The sequence below is a fragment of the Trichomycterus rosablanca genome, chromosome 27 (assembly GCF_030014385.1).
Source record: "Trichomycterus rosablanca isolate fTriRos1 chromosome 27, fTriRos1.hap1, whole genome shotgun sequence".
NCBI classification, from domain to species: domain Eukaryota; kingdom Metazoa; phylum Chordata; class Actinopteri; order Siluriformes; family Trichomycteridae; genus Trichomycterus; species Trichomycterus rosablanca.
The window spans coordinates 12,633,054-12,651,703 of NC_086014.1; the positions used below are offsets into that span (position 1 = coordinate 12,633,054).

The following is an 18,650-nucleotide window of genomic DNA, read 5'->3' on the forward strand; positions in this document are numbered from 1 at the left end:
AGTGAAGCAGTTTATAAAGTAGGAAATCATTTAGGATTTAGCCTTTTATATATATATAGGGTTTGCTTATGAAAAAGGCTGTAATAAACCTTATTTTAGGCCTGTTTGAGCCTGATAAGACTGATAGGTGAATTTTAAGTGTGATTTTAATATCAATAGACTAAAGCCTGTTCCATGCAGACTTTGCAAATATTACCTCTGAATGATGATACCTAATTTTAAGTACCTACAGTCACCACATTTTATTTTAGAGGTTTATTTGAAATATTTGTGCAGTGTCCCTTGGTGTAGAACCTCATCAGCTGTGCCAGTACAAGCAACACATTTTTTGGCAGCCTGTTATAGCGATCTGACAATTGAATGCTGTGCTTATTGATACAGACTGTATATCAGCACAGCGTGTGCTTGTTTATTTGTTGCGCTCGTTGGAGTGAAAGGTGCTAAGCAGCAGCAGCGGTGCTCAGCTGGGTACTCTACCCTAACAACACACCCAGGAGGACGCTGGAACCCGCTAGAGTTTTACACTTCAACCTCGGTACACACACCAGTACAAAGACTGCAATGAGTTTGTTTGGTTTATGCAGAGGGAGTGTTTCAGTTTGTCAGACTTGTGCACTCACTGCACGTCTAGGTTTACTTACTTTTAATTAGGCATGGGAATTAAAGCCAAATAATACAAAACATCTGAAATAACTATATAATCCTTTGGTCCTGAACATGCTTCTATTGTCTAATAAAATGCTTTATCTGCATATTCCAGTTTGTTTGAAATGCTGGGGTCAGGGCGCAGGGTCAGTCATTGTACGGTGCCCCTGGAACCGAGAGAGTTACAGACCTTGCTCAAGGGCCTAACAGTGGCTGTGTGGCAGAGCCAGGATTTGAACACACAACCTTTCGATTGATAGCCCAAAGCTTTACCCATTACGCTACCACTGTAAAAAAAAAAAAAAAAAAGAACTTTCTGACATAAGTTGTTGAATAAGGTTAAATCGCCCACGCTTCCTTTCAAGACAAAATTAGAACACACACACACACACTCACACACTCACACACACTCACATCTAAATATCCTTACCATATTGCACACATACTTGCAGTAAATTTGCCCTTTTAGCCACGTAACTGCAGGCACCACTTAACCCACGTTGAACACACCCCAAGCTTCTCATAACCCAGCTGCAAGCAGGAATGAAAGATTCGGTGGTGTTCAAACACACAAGAGTCTGCAAACAGTGCAGCACAGCTTTAGCATGACCTACATTTGCACTTAACGTCCCAGCACACACACGTCAACCGAATGCCTGCATTGAATCTAGTTCCTTCTACAAGTCAACGACTCAGGAAAAGAAAAATAGCTGCCACTGGTGCTATTAAGACCTGGCTCATGTAAAGAGGGCATAATGAAGTAAGCGTAGAAGAAAAGATGTTCAGCTGTAATTTGATCATTAAGAGACTCAATTTAGTGGGATGATGTTTGTGTGGCCCTAAAGTAAAAGCCCTGTCACACACTGACACATGTTTACATTTAAATATTTACATTGTTAAACATGGCTGGAGTTTGTCAGACCGGCATTTACATGTCCTGTCGTTGCAGTCATTTGCAATTCACTTCTAAAAGGTGCAGTTTCTCTAACATCTGCTAGCAAGTCACAGCTGCAATTGTGCCAGCACTAAAAGCTTTAGAAGATATCAGAATGTTTCACATTTATGCATGTTTTGTGTATATTATAGGTGAAAGCTGTATTGTTTCCTTTTATACAGCCTGTATTTTAAATTCTTTTTCAGGACATCTGTCTCTTTTACGATCTTTGTTTGTCCAGCTGTTGCATTTTGTATTAGCGCTAGTAGCCCCAAGCTTAACATACTGCTCCTTTCCATAATGACTGAAATAACAGTTATAGTGTAAACAATACATCTTGTGGGTTACATGCGCAAAGGACCCATGAGCAAAGCTTCTGCTTAATAAATATGTTGAAATAAAATGTAAACTGTACTAATAGAGGTTTGTTTGATTTTTTGTAATTAAACCAGTTGCACTGGATGAAGATGTGGTGGTGATTGAAGCTACTCCTGCGCCTCCTGTTCCAGCTAGTGAGGAGATCAACGTTACCTCGACAGACAGTGAGGTCGAGATTGTGGGAGACGCCTACAGGTGAGTTTATATTTCTGTGGATTCTGCAGAACATCATGTACATTTTACATTTACATTTTCAGCATTTAGCAGACGCCTTTATACAAAGCGACTTACAGTACCGTGACAGTATACAGTCTGAGCAATTGAGGGTTAAGGGCCTTGCTCAAGGGCCCAACAGCAGCTACCTACCTAGCAGTGGTGGGGCTTGAACCAGCAACCTTTGGATTACTAGTCCTGTGCCTTAACCACTAGGCTATGGCTTGCCCTAATGTATTGTGGTATTGTTTGGCAACAAGCACACCAGTCTGTATTTTTTGTATTCGAAACCTTCAGATTATATACAGTCATGAGTAGATTATAATGTACTAGCAATAGTGTGTAATTTAGCTATTAGCAGACCCTGCAGCTCCAGTGTGCAAATATAGGATGAATAATAAAAGTCTGACTCTCTTAGCCAGGGTAAAAATGCACGAGGTTTTATTGTGTTTACTGTATTGGATGCCTTACTCTCTCGTACTGTCAGTGCTGATGTTTACAGCTGGAACCACACCAGAGCTTGACGGTACGCAGCCCCTCTGTAGGCCTTCGGAGTGATGGCTGATGCCGCTGCCCTGAGTGTCTGTGTGAAAATTCACATCTGGGGCTGGATATAATACTGGCAGGGCTGCACACGTGTGTGCATTCCCAGTTTCCCCAGCTGTTACCTCATACCTCAAGGACAAGCTTGGTCAGAGCTCATGTGCTAGCTTCTTTCCTCAGCTCGCTTCCTTTCATCTGATTTATTACGAACGATCGAGCGGAGCTTTCGCGTCTCGCCCTCCGACTCGCTTCAGAGAATCATTGAGGTCGTTTTCGCTACCTCAGGCAGGCTGCTGGGAATAAATGCTATTTGGGTAAATCGATGCTGAGGGAAAATATTTAAGGCGAACGCACATACAAACATGCTAATTGGTCCATTTTGCTAATGCATGCTAATATATAATGAAACAATCTTTGCAATTTAGTGCAGTTTTCCTTTATCTTCTTTTAAAAATAAATGACCAGTGGTCTTTCTGATTGTGGTAACCGATCAAGCTAAGCAGGAACGGCTATGGCAATATCTTATCGGGCTGAGCTAGCTAAAGCTATAGTGGTAGCTTCAGTCAGTAATAGCTGAATAGATAGAGCTAACAAATAATTTGCTGCTAATTCTGTAACCTGTGCTAACAAGGCTATTGTGAATTTTTTATATGAAGTAATGTACGGTGAGTGTGAATAATCAGACTAGAACACACAAAGGATCTGATCTTTTATTGAATATGAAGTGCAAGCATGCAGACTCTCTGATGATGCAGAGCATATACATACAGTATATAATAATAATAAGAGTAGCAATAATAATAATAATATATTCTACAAAATGTTGTCTGTGTATAAACAAACAGCAGAGAAAAATGTATTCCATTATTATTATAATTAAGTTGAGTTTGTACTCTGGTCTGTTGTAGAAAGTTTGCTGTCAGCAGGTCTGTATTGTAAGAGCCACTAGTGAGGCTGTTTACTGAACTGTGTTGCTGTGTTTTAGCCCTCAGTACCCACCCAGATCTGCATCGCAGCCAGTTTCACCACTCAGCAGCTGTGATGAGCCTTTGGCTTGTTTACTGTGCTTTCCTCCCCCTCTGGCATTCTCTCTCTCTCTCTCTCTCTCGCCCCCCCCAGCTTCTCTGCATCGGCTATGTATCTCGCCTGTTTTCGTAAAGGTCAGGAAACCTATTATTTTTGATCACATGGTGGGCAGCAGTATAGCTGTGCTGGTGCAGTGTGATTCTAGGCTTCTGCACGGATGGGGGATGGGTGTGTGTTTGTGTGTGTGTGAGAGAGAGAGAGAGAGAGAGAGAAAGAGAGTGAGTGAGTGAGTGAGTGTGTGTGTGTGTGTGTATGGCCGGGGCTGGGAGCAGTGGGGTCAAGTAATGGATCTGAATGCCGATCTGCCTCATCTCTAGACTGAGGAATGAAGAAAAGCAGTTTGAAAAGTGTGTGTGTGTGTGTGTGTGTGTATGAGTGTGTGTGTGTGTATATGTGTGTGTGTGCTGTGATTAATGGCTGCTGGTCTTTGCAGCTTGCATGGAAGCAAAAATTCTTCCTATGACCGAGAGTGGATGAAAAATGGCAGCTATGTGTACCATTGTGTGTGAGTGTGTGTGTGTGTGTGTGTGTGTATTGGAAATGTTTAGAGTTTTTAATCAGTTTCTGCATGTCTGGACTTTTAATTGCTTGCATTTCGTCAGTACGGGGGCGGGGGCTGCATATGTTCACTAATTACAGGGAACGTACCCACCAGGAATTACAGACTCATTAGTATTAGTATAATTTCATGACTGGGATCAGCTCATTAAAAACCATACCATCATGCATCTGTGAGTGACCATTTTACTGTCCTGTTGTCCTTAAGTGGCCTTTACCATCTCCATAGGTGCCTGTGGGGCATTCTGAATGGTGCCTGGCTTTAGTAACCAGTTTTACAGCAGATGCCATGCAGTGCAGACATTCGCACAGCACATGAATTCGGCGAGGACGTGATGATGCAGCGTGCACATTTAAAAATAGGGTTCGAAAATCAAGCCATAACACACCATGGTATCAAATATTTGGTAGACATTAGTAGTTAAGGTAGTTGAGGGTTAGATTTAGATTGGATTTACACAGCAAGAAGGTCCTTGATTCGATTCCTGGGTGGAGCTGCCCGGGTCTGTCTGGAGTTTGCATGTTCTCCCTGTGTCTGTGGGAGCTCCGCTTTCCTCCCATAGTCCAAAGACGTGCAAGTGAGGTGAACTGAAGATACAAAATTGAAACTAACACTGAAACTTGAACTGATGAATCTTGTGTAACCAGTAACTAGCTGCCCTGTCATGAATGTAACCAAAGTGTGTAAAACATGACGTTAAAATCCTAATCAATAAATGGGCATGTATGTAGAAGCCTGACTGGCTGATAGCACCATTGGGGATTCGAACACTGGTGGAATTTATCATCGCATTAACAGTGCACCCTTGGTGATTATCATCAGAATGAATAATTATTAGAACTTTACATAGAATTACACTTAAAGTTAATTTAGCTTCTGTATTAATTCATTAGTTTTAGTTAAAGATTAATACATGAACATGTAATCTGCACAGTGTTTTCACTACACTGTACTCTGTGGTGCTGCTGTTAGTCTCGGTCAGTCTGTGTGAGGTCACTTTTCCAAGCCTGTCTGTAGGCGGCCATTTAGTTTTCCTGCCCCGTGACGGTCAGGCTGAGTGGTTCTACAGTGGCTCGACATAGGAGCGATACAGCATGGTTTAATTGGTCCGAGTCATACATTGTTTTTTCCTCATATCCCGTATCCTTCTTCCTGCATCTCTGGTCACTCCTACACATTTTCTGCCGTTGTTCTCTCGCCCCTCCTCTGCTCGCTCTTTTTCCACGCCTGCTTTAATGTGTTCTCTGAAAGGGCATTTTCCATTTTTTCCCTGCTTGAGAGAGAAAGAGAGAGCGCCCTTGTTTATCATTTTCCATCTCTACGGGTTGTCTGAACTCGCTTGAGAATGCTGAGAATGGCGGCTATTATGAACCTCGACCAGGTGGGGGTAGGGAGCTTGGCTGAGCGCATGGGTGCAAAGGTCAGCAGGATGAGCAACGTAGGGCTTCCGCTTAACTGTCTTTTGTTTACATCTAGCGAAAAGAAGCCTAGGAGTTTCCATGCTAATGATCACACATACTTCACGTCAGGAAGCTAGACCCAACACAACCCTGAACAGGATAAAGTAGCGGTAGAGCATAAAAATGAAATACATAGTAATGCAAGTATTAGAAGTAAAACACGTATGCAGAACCCGGAAGTGTAGGTGCCTTGAAGTATCGCCTCCCTGCCACCCAGGAATCTCCCCTAGTGCCAGTGTTTACAGTTTTCCACTCTCACTGAGGCCTAAGGAGGCCGCAGTGGTAAACAGGTATTTACAAAATAATCCCTCTCCTACTTGTGGGTAATTAGAAACCCCTCCCAGGAGGTGGTGCCCTCTCCATGGGATCTTAGCAACGCTACAGTAAGAGACAACACAGCCTACCAGTTAGAGAGCGGCATCGCAGGCTTGCATGTTAATGTTTGTCACCCCAATGCTCGGTGGTATTCGGACCGGAAAATATCAGGGTGGGTGTGTGGTTTTTAAAATTTTGTTTAATTCATTTGGGGCACTCAGGTGTTGCAGCTCTCTGTTACATTAGCCCACCACCAACACAGGATAAGTAAATGAGACAATATTATTTAATGAAAAAATACTATCACCCCTTTCAAGACAATTAGAACCATCCGTAATACTTTCTTATACACAATTAAACCAGTATACCCAATTGGCAATTTGACTTCTGTTGGCTATGCTGTTAAAAAAGCACATATTCTTTTTAAATTGTGTAAAAATCTAAATAATATAAAATAAAGAGTTAGCAGTTCATCATCCTGGTTTGCATCTTGTTTTTTCTCCTTCATGTTGTTGATATCTTGATTTGCCGCTAGTCTGGATATGCATTCAAAAGTCAGGTTTACCATTTGCATTTGTTTCAGCGCCCCCCTTCCTTCCCCACCCTTCTGTTTAGCGAGTCACGTGCATGTGCGCCTCCTCCCCGAGGCCCTCGGAGCTTGTTGGTAATCATTTTGTTTTGATGTATTAATGATGCAATGTGAGCTTAAGGGGCTAGGAAGGAGGACTGGAAGACCGGGAGCTTTCCAGGTCTCCGAACAGGGAGTGTTCTCCCCCCCCCCCCCCCCCCCCCCCCCCCCGATCAATTTCCCAAGGTGTTTGGAGAATTCCTTACAATTAAATGAGAATTCTGGGTGTTTTGTGTGAAAGTCTTGTCTAATTGTAATTCCTGAATTATTAAAGGATTATTCTGTTTCTGGATTTTTAATCCCTCATTGGTGCTTTGAAGGCACGTACACACAAGCCACACAAGTACACACACCAGCTGATACTTAATGAGTGATAAGACAAATCAAAAGGAAGCTTGAGAGGTATAACAATCCTATTTATAAGCCGACAGGATGCTAATCCCTCTTTACATGCATCTGTGTTTATCTTAGTTAATATGCTGATCCAGTAACACTATTCTTTTCTCTTTTCATGTGCACGTTACAGGCCGAGGTCAGTGGGAGGCCATGGCAGGATGCACTGGGGGCCGAGCTGCTCTCAGAGCCGAGCTCAAGAGGGCCGGGGACGCCATCGCCTCTCTACCGTCATCCAGCCCCTTAGACAGAGTGCCGGTGAAGTGGTGGACCTCACTGTGGATGAGGATGGTGAGGAAACTGTACTTTTCTTGAACACACACGCCACTTGGGTCACGACTGTTGGATTGTGTGACAGTTTCTTTTTACCCAAGAGTCTAAGAGTGTTAAAACAGAGTGTGTTGAAATTGTTTGAAGTATTTTATGATGAGTGCTGTTTCATTTTGTTTTTGTCAGATCGTGATGTTTAGGCTGTGCAATTGGTCTGCTTTGTGCAAGAGCGTATATGCACAATGGGTGTAAATTAGCTTGGCTGCATTTAAATTTGGGTATTTATGTGCCAAAACACTGTGTTTCATTACAGGAAATGAACTCTATTGGCGTATATTAAAAAGTATCAGGGGCTCTGCCTAAATAGTTTGAATATGACTGTTGTACTTAATGCTTTTTTTATTTTAAATATATAGACATTTTAATGGGAAATATTATTGGCCCAGTTGATACAAAAACATCTGCTTTTTGTAACCTTTTACATTTGTAACTTTCAACATGTATCAGTGAATATTGCTCATAACGAGGGTCTTTGGCTGTATAATTTAGGCTGATGGATGATTTTTGGACCACCTGATACAACACTGTGGGTTTGGGAAATATTGGATGTCAGGTTAAATCCACTCAGTGTTGCTCGTGTGTGAGAGGAAAGGAAGAGAGTGAGACGGAGGAGAAATGAGTCAGGCAAATTTAGTTAGTGTTCTTCAGTCCTGAGCCGCTTGCACACGGGCGGCGTTAATAAAGATTAATCTATAACTTTTAATCAAGTGCAGTGGTATAAATAGCCTCGGCAGCTGCAGCGTAGGTTGCGGCGTTCGGATCTCTTCTGATGTTCCCTGTTTGTAATTGTGCACGTTCTTAACTTCGTTTGCAGGCAGAATAATGAAGTCGGCGGCTTTGAGCAAGCTGCCCGAGCTCTCAGAGCCAGAATGAGCTGTGTCATTAAAACCAATTAAACTGCCACTCCAGATAAAAATGGTTTTGTTTCCAGTATCACTTTAAGCCGTGACGCGTTCTTTAGGTTAATAAAAGAAAACTCATTTACAATGGTTTGAATTTGATCGCTGGTCGAGGATGTAGAGAAAGGGTGGGGGTGTGAAAGCGGGCAAGCTGTAAAAGAAGCTAATAGGAGATACTGGCACATTTGCATTTCTTTCCAAGAGGAGAAATTAATTTGTGAATATGAAAAGCAGATGGAACGCTCACACTGTTATGTTAATGTTAATCAGCAGCAACCCTCCTGGGTGCTTGTCCACTGAAGCAAATCAAAAATGCACCAGCTTTCACACCCAAGTTTGCGATATTAAGACAGGCAACTGGCGAGAAATTCACATCGTTCTTATTGTGTGTGTGTGTGGTTTGTACTTTTTTTTTCAGATCTCTTGGTTGTGCCGACCACTTCTGACAGCGCGCGCTTGCTGCCTGCCACCTCTTCTGTTTCCTCCCTTCTAGCCTCTAACTCGGAACCTTCCCAGGATGCCCCGGGCCCCTCCTCTACCTGCCCTGCTGTGGCCCCTGACAGCACGCAGGACTCTCACAGTGGTGCACCTGGCCCCAGCAACACCGGCATCGCTGTCATAGAGGGTGAGAAGAACCTGCGTACAGCGCAGTTTAGAGGCGCAGTGATGCATCATCGCTTCTAGTGCACAAAATATTGCCTGTAAAGACTTGACCCTGGTCTTGTGAGAATGTATGAGGTTATCGGTACTCAAGTTCAGCTAATTCTGTCAGATTCAGCTTAAAAATGAAAACAAAATGAAATAAAAAGGCTGTTAGCTTTGAGAACACATGCGCCCTACTCTGGACTGACAAATGTTTTTTTTTTAAGTAAAAGAACAGGCTAGCTACCAGTGGTGAAAATAATAGAAATGACATTTCTTAAGAATAGTACACTAATAATCTTGGTACTTATCAATAAACAACAATCATTCCATGTGGTCTCAAATATTTTTTCTCTGTTTTAATTCAGATGATGGTAGGAGAGCGTTAGCAAATGAGAACAGCGGTGTGGCAATGCCCAGGCTACCATCATGTTGTCCTCAGCACTCTCCCTGCAGTGGGCCCTCTTCAGGCCATCTTTCTATGAATCACTCTCACTCAGGGTGCATGCAGCCAGGACCGGCGCAGCAGCACGGCCCCCAGCAGCCCGGCTCTCAGCACTCGCACAGCCACCCGCATCACTTTCACCATCACCACCATCACCACGCAGGGTCCACGCCCTCCTCTCTACCTTTCCCCGAGCCCAGCTGCCCACTGGAGAGACCCAGCGCCATGCCTGCACCCTGTGCTGGGGTCGGTGCCAACAGCCAGTACCACGACCAGGTACCACACTCACTTATTCACTGTTTATTTGATTAATATATCTTGGTACCAGCACGTTTCTGTCCGTTCTGTACTTGGTTCTTTATTTTAATACTAGGTTTCGTTTGAGCGGCTGGAGAAAATGCTGGTGTGCGATCCTGGAGACTAGCTGTATCGTTTTTTCCTCACAAACATACAGTCTGGTGCAGTGCTATAATAGATAGTCATTATGTTTTAATGTAAACATAGTAGTTACAGATATAGCAGGGTGTCTTGTCATGAATGTAACCAAAGTGTGTAAAACATGACGTTAAAATCCTAATAAATAAATAAATGATAGCCTAGTGTTCACGTTGAAAACATTAGCAGAGGAATGAAATCATCTTATGATGGGCCCTTAGTGAATGCTCATGTGCACAGACTGGAGAAGCCTGGATGACGTAAACTGGCTCATCTTTTATACATCAAAGCGTTAAATTGGATTTTATATGGGCCACCTTATGGGGTAATTTAGAGACCGTAACCTTGCAGTTTTATGTCATTCCCCTTTTCCTGATCTGGGCTTACTGGCTTACATTGGAATTCAAAGCGCTGTTCTGTCACCGTTCAGTTGTTTCTTCTTCTCTAATGGCTCATTAACCGAGCTCGGTCGATCTTCCTTCTCTTTTCTCTCTGTTTCTCTCTAGCAGACCCTACCGGTGGATCTCAGTAGCAGTGCAGTGCGCAGCAGCGGCTCCAGCAGTAGCAGTTTCAGCAGCACCTCCGCCTTCGACCCGTGCTGTCCGGGCTCCGTCTCACGACCTCCCATCTACGTTTCCCAGCCTGCACCGGGTCCCAGCCAGCCCACCGCGGTCGACTCGTTTCGTCCGGCCATGGTGGCTCAACCGCAGCCCCAGCCCCAGCCTCAGCTCTCATCCTGCAGGCACTACATGCATCCTCCCTGTAAGAAACCATTTTATTCATCCTGCTGTCTTTTAAAGTTTAAACTATTCTTTTCCTTTGGCAGTTTTCGGCTTCCAGGAGAATTTCCCAAATAGTGTTTTGGGAAGGGAATGCTATTCTAGGACTGCTGGTGTCTGAAATATGGTTCTTGCATGTTCTCACTCTTTGAGTCTGTCCGAAAACCTAGTGAGCTGCCTTGTTGCCTACTGCCTACCTGGGCAGCTGTCTAAGTAGAGAGAATTCTAATAAGACATCGTTTTATACCGCTAGGGAAGCATCGGATGCTCTCTCGTTATTCAGTCGGATTATCGCTTAGAATTGAGGCACCTCAGAATCTAAGAATTTAGACACGCCTTCTTCTCGGGAGAGTGTAGGTTGACTTAAAATGCATCTATGTAGAGAGATTAGGTTTAGGTTTTCACACAGACCCTTTGTGTGGGTACTTTTTAGGTGAGCGAATGGGCTCCCACACCCAGCGCTGATGGTGATTAGACAGAGCACCTGGCGTTTAACGTGTTAATTGCTGCAGGTAGTGTGCGGCCAGCGGGTGGATTTAATTGCTGCTTCCCGTCAGTGGAGAGGCGTGTAGAATGTGAATGTGTGTGGCAGCCTCCCTGGTGGGGTTTGTGTTTAATGGGGTAATTGCTGCACACTGCAGCACCTGCCTGCCCGCTCTTTTCCTACATCTCTGGATCTTTTCTCATCTTTTTTTTGTTTTTAATTTTCGACCCTCCTCTCACGCCTGCTCTTCTATGCTGTTTTTTCACCACCTTACAATCTCTCACCCCTGCAATTAGCAAATGTATTCCTTTCATGGCTAGTCATGCATGCTGTCGTAATGGGTAATCAGACCCTCTCGTCAGGGCTAATGAAGATTTTGGGCGTCCAGATAGGGTACATCTAATTTACAATTTACGGTTCAGGGATAGTTCAGTCATGGTGCTTAATGGAACAGTTAAAGAAAGTGAACTATATGGACAAAAGTATGTGGACATCACTGCTACTTGTTAAGTTATGATTAGGGCCCTACCAAATTCACGGGAAAATTCATTTTTAATTTAACTTTATTTTTAGGTACCTCAGATTAAAAATCATTAAATAAATAAATGATAAAATAAGTGACTGTGAATTTGATAGGGCTTTAGCTGTGATGTTTTACCCATTCACATTTCTAACAGGTGTAAAAAAGTAAATATAAAACAATCTTTTTTAAACTCCAGTAGCCTGGACATCCAGAGCCCTGACTTTATCTCCTTTAAACACTTTTGGAATTGATTGAAATGTCACACACAAACTAAATTGTTTGTAAATTGGTACAAATACCCACAGACACACTCCAAGATCTTGTGAGATGCCTTCCTAGATAATTAGAGGTTGGCAAAGTGCAAGGGTGGAGGGCAGTAATGTTATGGTTTTAAGATAGGATGGCTTTTGGTCAGATATTTACTTTGGCATAAACAGCATCTGTCTGCTGCTCTTATCACCTGAGCAACACTTTCCCAATAAGTACAGCACAAAACTACTACTTCATCTCTCTCTCTTTTACAGACGGTCCCCTGGCTCGCTCCTTGCACCACCAGTCCTCCTCGTCATGTCCCCACTCTCACAATAACCCCCCTCCCCCTCCGCAGCCCCCTCCCCAAGGCGACTACATCATACCCCACCCCGTCCTGCCCTATCACACCCCACTGCCCTCTCACGGCCCGGGCCACACCGTGCCCGCCGCCCCTGCACCCTCTCTCCCACCTCACCATCTACCAGCCTCCGGTGCGCCTCTGGCCCAACACTTGGCCCCGGAGCCTCCGACGCTGCAGCATCACCTGCCCATGCTGGGCCCCAACGCCGTGCAGAGAATCCACCAGCAAGAAATCCTACAGAGAATGGAGGCCCATCGACACAGAATGATGCAGCACCCCACGTGAGTTAGCTTTGTTGTTCTTAAAAAGGCTTTTTGTTTAAATGTAATACGTTTCTTGAGGCTGTTTGACTTCAACATTTTGGTAATGAAGCTTTCAGGCATTTACATTTATTTTGCCATTAAGACAGATTTTATTATGAAATGAGGGCAGACGTAGCTCGGCAGGTAAAATATTTTTAACCAGCGTCATAGGAAAAGTAGTTCTTTAACTTAGACTGGTTTATTCCCTCTACATGAGTCTTTACTCTGAGCGAGAATCTTGGTGCTAATTCATTTGAAAATGTCGTGCTCTTTGGTGACTGTATTGCATTACGTTTGGTTAGGCTACACTTAAAAGTGGTGGTTTTTATTTAAAAGTTTCTTGTTTCTTTTCTAGGCGAGCACACGAGAGACCTCCCCCTCACCCTCACAGAATGCACCCCAACTATGGTCATGGACAGCATATCCATGTGCCCCAGACCATGTCCTCACACCCACGCCAGACTGACCAGAGAACCACATGGTACACTTTTTAATGATTCGTTTTTTCTTTCTTTTTTTCTTTTCTAGTTTCTGAGCACAGTGTTAATTAAGCATCTATGACTTTTTTTTATTTAAGCAGGCCTTTTTAAAATGTGTTGGAACAGTACGCTGAAATTCTATTTACCATTTTCCAACCTGGCAATGATGTAACACGTAGGTTGTGGGTTGTGGGTTGTGTGTGACTACCAGCATTAGTGAAAAGTTTGACATTAGACTATGTTGGATATCAGGGCATTAAGGAATATGAGGGAATAAAAAAAAAGCTGACCAGTTGGCAAGAGGAAGAACTGTACAAAATATCATTCATCTCAAACTTCCACCAACACACATCAAACCCCTTATAAACGACTACTGTACATTAAAAATAAATGCCAACTTCAGTGGAATGCACAAACACACAATAAACTACAAGATATTCACCTGAATGTCAGGAATAAACCAAAATTACACTGTGAAAAACATTCAGACCAAGTTATCTACACTAGATGTAGATCCGGCTTGACACACCAACACTTAATACTAGGAGAAGACCCCAGACTTTGCAAAGAATGTCAGACACCCATCACCATACAACAGATTTCTCAAATTTTAGTTATGATCTAAAATTGGTGAGGAAGTGACAGTAATTTTTTTAATCTTCTTGGTTTCCTCTTTACCAGGTCCTTTGTTTTTGTCTTGTCTGCGCCTGATTTTGCTCTGTGCATCCGGGTTGTTTTTTTCAGGGAGCTGGGCATCGAGGCTGGTGTGACAGTAGCTCCTTACCCTTCAGGGCATCTTCACCCCCATATGTCCCACTACCACCCCCCAGCCAGACTGCACCACTTCCCTCTCCCTCTGATGGTAAGTGAACCCCCCCCCTTCGTCAGTGCCCGCTTCCAGCAATCATTATCAACATTAGCATGCATTAGCATACGTAATGAAGGACTGGTGCGCGTTCAGGTATCGCTCAGATTAATAACGACAGCTTTGAGCCCCCCTACCTTCCTATTTTCAACATCTGTTAGTACCTTATGAATTTTGCATTGTCCTTTATCTTAAACCCTTACATACGTTTTACAGGTGTATACTTAATGACTGTGCTAGTTAGGAACTAATCATGAAGCCTTACTGGTTGTCTGTGCATTGAGAAGACTTGATATCATTACTCTCCTGACTGGATTTATTTTCTTTTGTCTGTCAGCACCCTGGCATGTCTGAGGTCACCTATCCACACATTCGCTACATCTCATCTAGAATGACATTTGGCCGAACCTATGAGGTAAGAGTCATTCATTGGAGCTTTTAGCATTTATACAGAGAATGTACGTTATGTGAATTCTGTGCGTGTTGCAGTTTATCGCAGCTTTTTAGCCTTTCACATGATACTGCTGGCTGTAGCACTAAGCGCCAAGCTTGAAATTATAAACACTATTGACAACACTGACAGTTTGTTCACATGCAGTTTTGTTTAAAATGTATTTTAGTTTATACAGAAACGATCTGCACCATAATGATTTAAAGACATGAGAACCTAAAAAACTGCAAAAAAAATAAAATGGCTTCAAAAACTATTATTTTGCTAATTTGAGGGTAAATGAACTTTTATTAAAAAACTATGAAGCCACGACAAGTGATTCCCGGACAAGGAAACTTGCTATATCAAATGCAAACCTTGTCTCCACTTCTCATAGCTCACTAGTCACCATGCTGTAGTTTTACTCATAATTTCAGGATTCTAATCTGAGCTTGAATTAAACAGTTTAGATTTTTGTAAAACAGTGAGAATCAGTTTCTGTCCTCCATGTTTGTGCTTTACTTCTGTCTGCATCATATAATAAATCTGTCTTATTGGCGGTGCTTTAAAAAGGTCAGTGTGTTTCGTCTTTGGGGCCGGACTTAACAAAGTATTGCACTGTTAGGATTTTAGGTGAAACAAATTTTCTGCACTTTTTTCATGACAAATTAATGTTTTAAGCTATTACGTTAAAGAGTGGTTGCTATTTAGCAGCATAAACTTGCATGCTGAAAAATGCAGTGAGTAGGGTGAGGAAAAAACATGGCTGTGAACTGTACTTAATTATTCATGTACTTGGCAGGATCTGCTGCATTTAGAGGAGCGACTGGGGCCTGTGAACCGAGGAGCCTCTCAGGGAACTATAGAGAGGTGCACTTACCCGCACAAGTACAAGAAGGTGAGAAGTCACAGCACTGTATTGGTCAGGATACACGCCGGTCACTTTTGCTCGGACAGTAAATACTTCCACATATGGAGCTTGACGTTTTTACTTCTTGAGAAAGATAGTTCAATGCCCTTCTGTCCTGCTAACAGAGAAAGCTGCATGGCAAGCATGATGAGGACGAGGGCGCCGAGGAAGATACAGAGGAGAAATGCACCATCTGTCTGTCTATACTGGAGGAAGGAGAGGACGTCAGGTAAGCTCATGTCTTCTGGTGTGTTCTCGTTGGCGGTCAGACTGGACTGAATCTGTGTCCCAATTTACACCTTCCTTTACTACATAGAATAGAATAGAATGCATTTTATCTGCATATGTATATATATACAAATACAGGTGAACAGTGCAACGAAATTCTGTTTTTGGTGTATCCTAGCTTGTTTGGAAGCCAGGGTCAGAGCACAGGGTCAGCTATTGTAAGCAGTCCCTGGAGCAGAGAGGGTTAAGGTCCTTGCTCAGGGGCCCAACAGTGGCTGAATGGCAGAGCTGGGATTCAAACCCTCAATCTTTCAGTTGATAGCCCAAAACTCTACCCACTAGGCTACCACTGTCCCACATTACATAGTAATGACATTTAGAAACAGCAAGTATTGTATTTCTAATAATACCAGACACAAACAACATTTACACAATGACACAGCTACAGGTATTTTAAAACCCCTATTTATCACGTATACATGCACTGAATAACCAATTTAACTACCATATTTTGCCACTGAAGTTACAATCCACTTGTTTTTCTTTTACAGGAGACTCCCATGTATGCACCTCTTCCATCAGCTGTGTGTGGATCAGTGGCTTCTCACCAACAAAAAGTGCCCCATCTGCAGAGTGGACATAGAGGCTCAGTTAGAGAGTTGATGCTGTTTTTAAACGACTGCCCCCCTCCGCCCCCTCGTTGTGGTTGTTGTACTGTTTTTTTTATTTGTTTTTGCTTTGTGTTTAATGTTTTCTCCAGTAACACATTCAACCAAAGATAGCATGAATTACCTGCGCAGATTTAATATGGGAGAAAAAAAAAAAGAAACATTGAGTGCCAGCTATCATATAGTACCGATTCTACTAGAAATGACATTATTCATTAAGGGTTTCGAATTTTATTGTATTTATAAAGCTTTTATGTAGCTTTTAATTGTTTTCACATGTGTCATAGTATATTGTTATGTTTTGGTTTTGTTTTATTTTTGCATGGACCCTTGCAATGCAATTCTTTGCACATATAAACGATGGCGGGCCTGGCGGGCTCCGAGGACATGCGGGCTGGGTTAGCTGCTCTGGTAAAGAAGCATTTTTCTCCCTGATGCCTTTTTTTACTGGTACGGCAGATCAACCACCATTCTGAAACATTGCAGGACTCATTTTATCGATCAGTATGTGATTAGGTTCATGTTTTAGACAATGTGACATGCAGAAGATTTTTTAAAACCAATCGAGACATTCCTGTATTAGGGAATAAGATCATGTTTAAGAGATAGGCTGCTGTATCAGTGTTGACCGTTCCACGGCGTTCCTTATCACGGAAACTTCTCTCACGTCTCACCGTCTGTGTTCCGACGGATCTCTTCACGTTCTTCGCCTCACGTTTGATCATCACTGTCCTTGCTCTTTGTTTTCTTTGTGTCATGAAATAAGTGTCACGTTTGGTTCGGTGTGAATCTCAGGCACCTAAAACGCAGCCACCATAATCCTGGAGAAATGAGAAAACTGAGTATTGATTTCACCATTTCCTGGATTTCATTTCTCCTCTTTGACTCTCTGAAAAGTGACTCTTACAGGCTAAACCCCCTTTGGATTAACACAGACACACACTCGAATGCATTCTTATTCTCTCTCTCTCTCTCTCTCTCTCTCACTTGAGCTGTGCAGCAAACTGTTTTGATTTTGATTGTTTTTTTTCTGTTTGTTTCTTAATTTTATTTTTCTTGCTGCTGTGAAAGCCTAACACTAATATTATTCTCAACTAGCTAACTTGCATATACTTGCACATGAGAGACAAAGGACAGGAGTGCTTTGAGAACGAAAGTGCGCCGAGGCCATGGATTTCTCTGTTTGCTGAGTTTTGGGGATGAAACTGTTATTTTGAATGATGTGATGGAATACAGTACTTAATGGCAGGTATCCATGCATTCATAGACTTAATGGTCCCTGGAGAATACTCCATGGGATTTACATTAGTTTTAAAATAATATTAATAAAGTTAGGTAACTCTTTGATGTTTACTTGTTTTTTTCTTATTTACATAATGTGAACAACATATTATGAGCACTGGTTTAAACCCACTTACAGTTATTACAATTTAAAATTCCAAAATGGTTTCTTTTTAAAGCTGCAGTCTGTATTTTTCTGGGATTTGTTCCCATCTTTGTTCTAAAATATATGACAAGTAACTTGGTAATGAAGGTTTGCTCTTAAAAAGCACTGTTGTTGCTTTTAAGAAGTCGGTCTATTATGCTAGCCTGGGTTTGAATCTCAGCTCTGCTGTTGGCGCCCCGGTCAGCTACACAGACATGATTGGAGGGGGGGGGGGATTATTTATTGAAGATAAAATATAAATAAGATTAAATATAAAATGTCATTTCTTATTTTAGTTCATGTCTTGCTATTCACTAATTCATTAATGAAAAGGGACTAACACTTTTCTTGGGGTCTTGGGGACGCGGACTCGATCCAGATCAGCTGGGCCCTTGTTGAATTTTGGAAGTGGTTTGGGGAAAGGATGATTAATTCAATAAATGAGTTTTGGCAGTGGACAGATGTGTCCCAAGAATAAGGTTGAGTGTTTTAGCAATTCAGAAGAACTGTAATATGTTGATATTGTATAAACACAACAAGTATATATTTGTCTTAGAACAATTAATTTATCTTAACCAACCTAACATCAATATATCTTTAAAAAATAGGGTAAAATACCTCTTAAAGTAACTCAACATACAGTATATGTGCCTTGAGTTAAACTTTAGGGTTCACAATAATGATACTGCAGCGCCTCCTGCTGGTCAGCTAGTTGCGCTACAGTTGTTTAACGAACGGTTCACAAAGATTCGATTCCTTAAGGGCCGCGCTGCTGTAGTACTGATGAGCATTTCGACTCTTTCAAGTGAATCACAACGCGCGTAACTCATTGTACCAAAAAGAACCGATTCCCAGATGGCTCCTCGTTTAATAGCGTTTCTATGGAATATGTATGTTAAATATACAATTGTATATATAATTCCCCCTACACTTGCTTTCTACGCTATTTGGTTGTTTTTGATGAATTAATATATTTGTATATTTGAGCGATGAGCGTGCGGAAGTGCGTGATGACGTCAGCACACTGTCCGTTCTCCC

General features: G+C 42.4%; 1 protein-coding gene across 4 annotated transcripts in view; it reads left to right on the forward strand.

The window, feature by feature from the left end:
- The window catches only part of rnf111 (ring finger protein 111), a 29,698-nt gene extending 12,168 nt beyond the window's left edge, over positions 1 to 17,530 (forward strand). For 2 of the 4 annotated variants that reach the window (XM_062989585.1, XM_062989587.1), the window contains 12 exons: positions 2,032 to 2,152; positions 7,288 to 7,445; positions 8,802 to 9,008; positions 9,394 to 9,746; positions 10,412 to 10,667; positions 12,216 to 12,585; positions 12,962 to 13,087; positions 13,830 to 13,947; positions 14,288 to 14,365; positions 15,183 to 15,278; positions 15,416 to 15,519; positions 16,070 to 17,530. In XM_062989585.1, the coding sequence (XP_062845655.1) occupies positions 2,032 to 2,152; positions 7,288 to 7,445; positions 8,802 to 9,008; positions 9,394 to 9,746; positions 10,412 to 10,667; positions 12,216 to 12,585; positions 12,962 to 13,087; positions 13,830 to 13,947; positions 14,288 to 14,365; positions 15,183 to 15,278; positions 15,416 to 15,519; positions 16,070 to 16,181 (2,099 nt within the window). In that variant the 3' untranslated portion in view covers positions 16,182 to 17,530. The remainder of the gene's footprint in view (positions 1 to 2,031; positions 2,153 to 7,287; positions 7,446 to 8,801; positions 9,009 to 9,393; positions 9,747 to 10,411; positions 10,668 to 12,215; positions 12,586 to 12,961; positions 13,088 to 13,829; positions 13,948 to 14,287; positions 14,366 to 15,182; positions 15,279 to 15,415; positions 15,520 to 16,069) is intronic. The other 2 variants (XM_062989586.1, XM_062989588.1) reach the window with 1 other exon arrangement.
- The last annotated feature ends 1,120 nt before the right edge of the window (positions 17,531 to 18,650 follow it).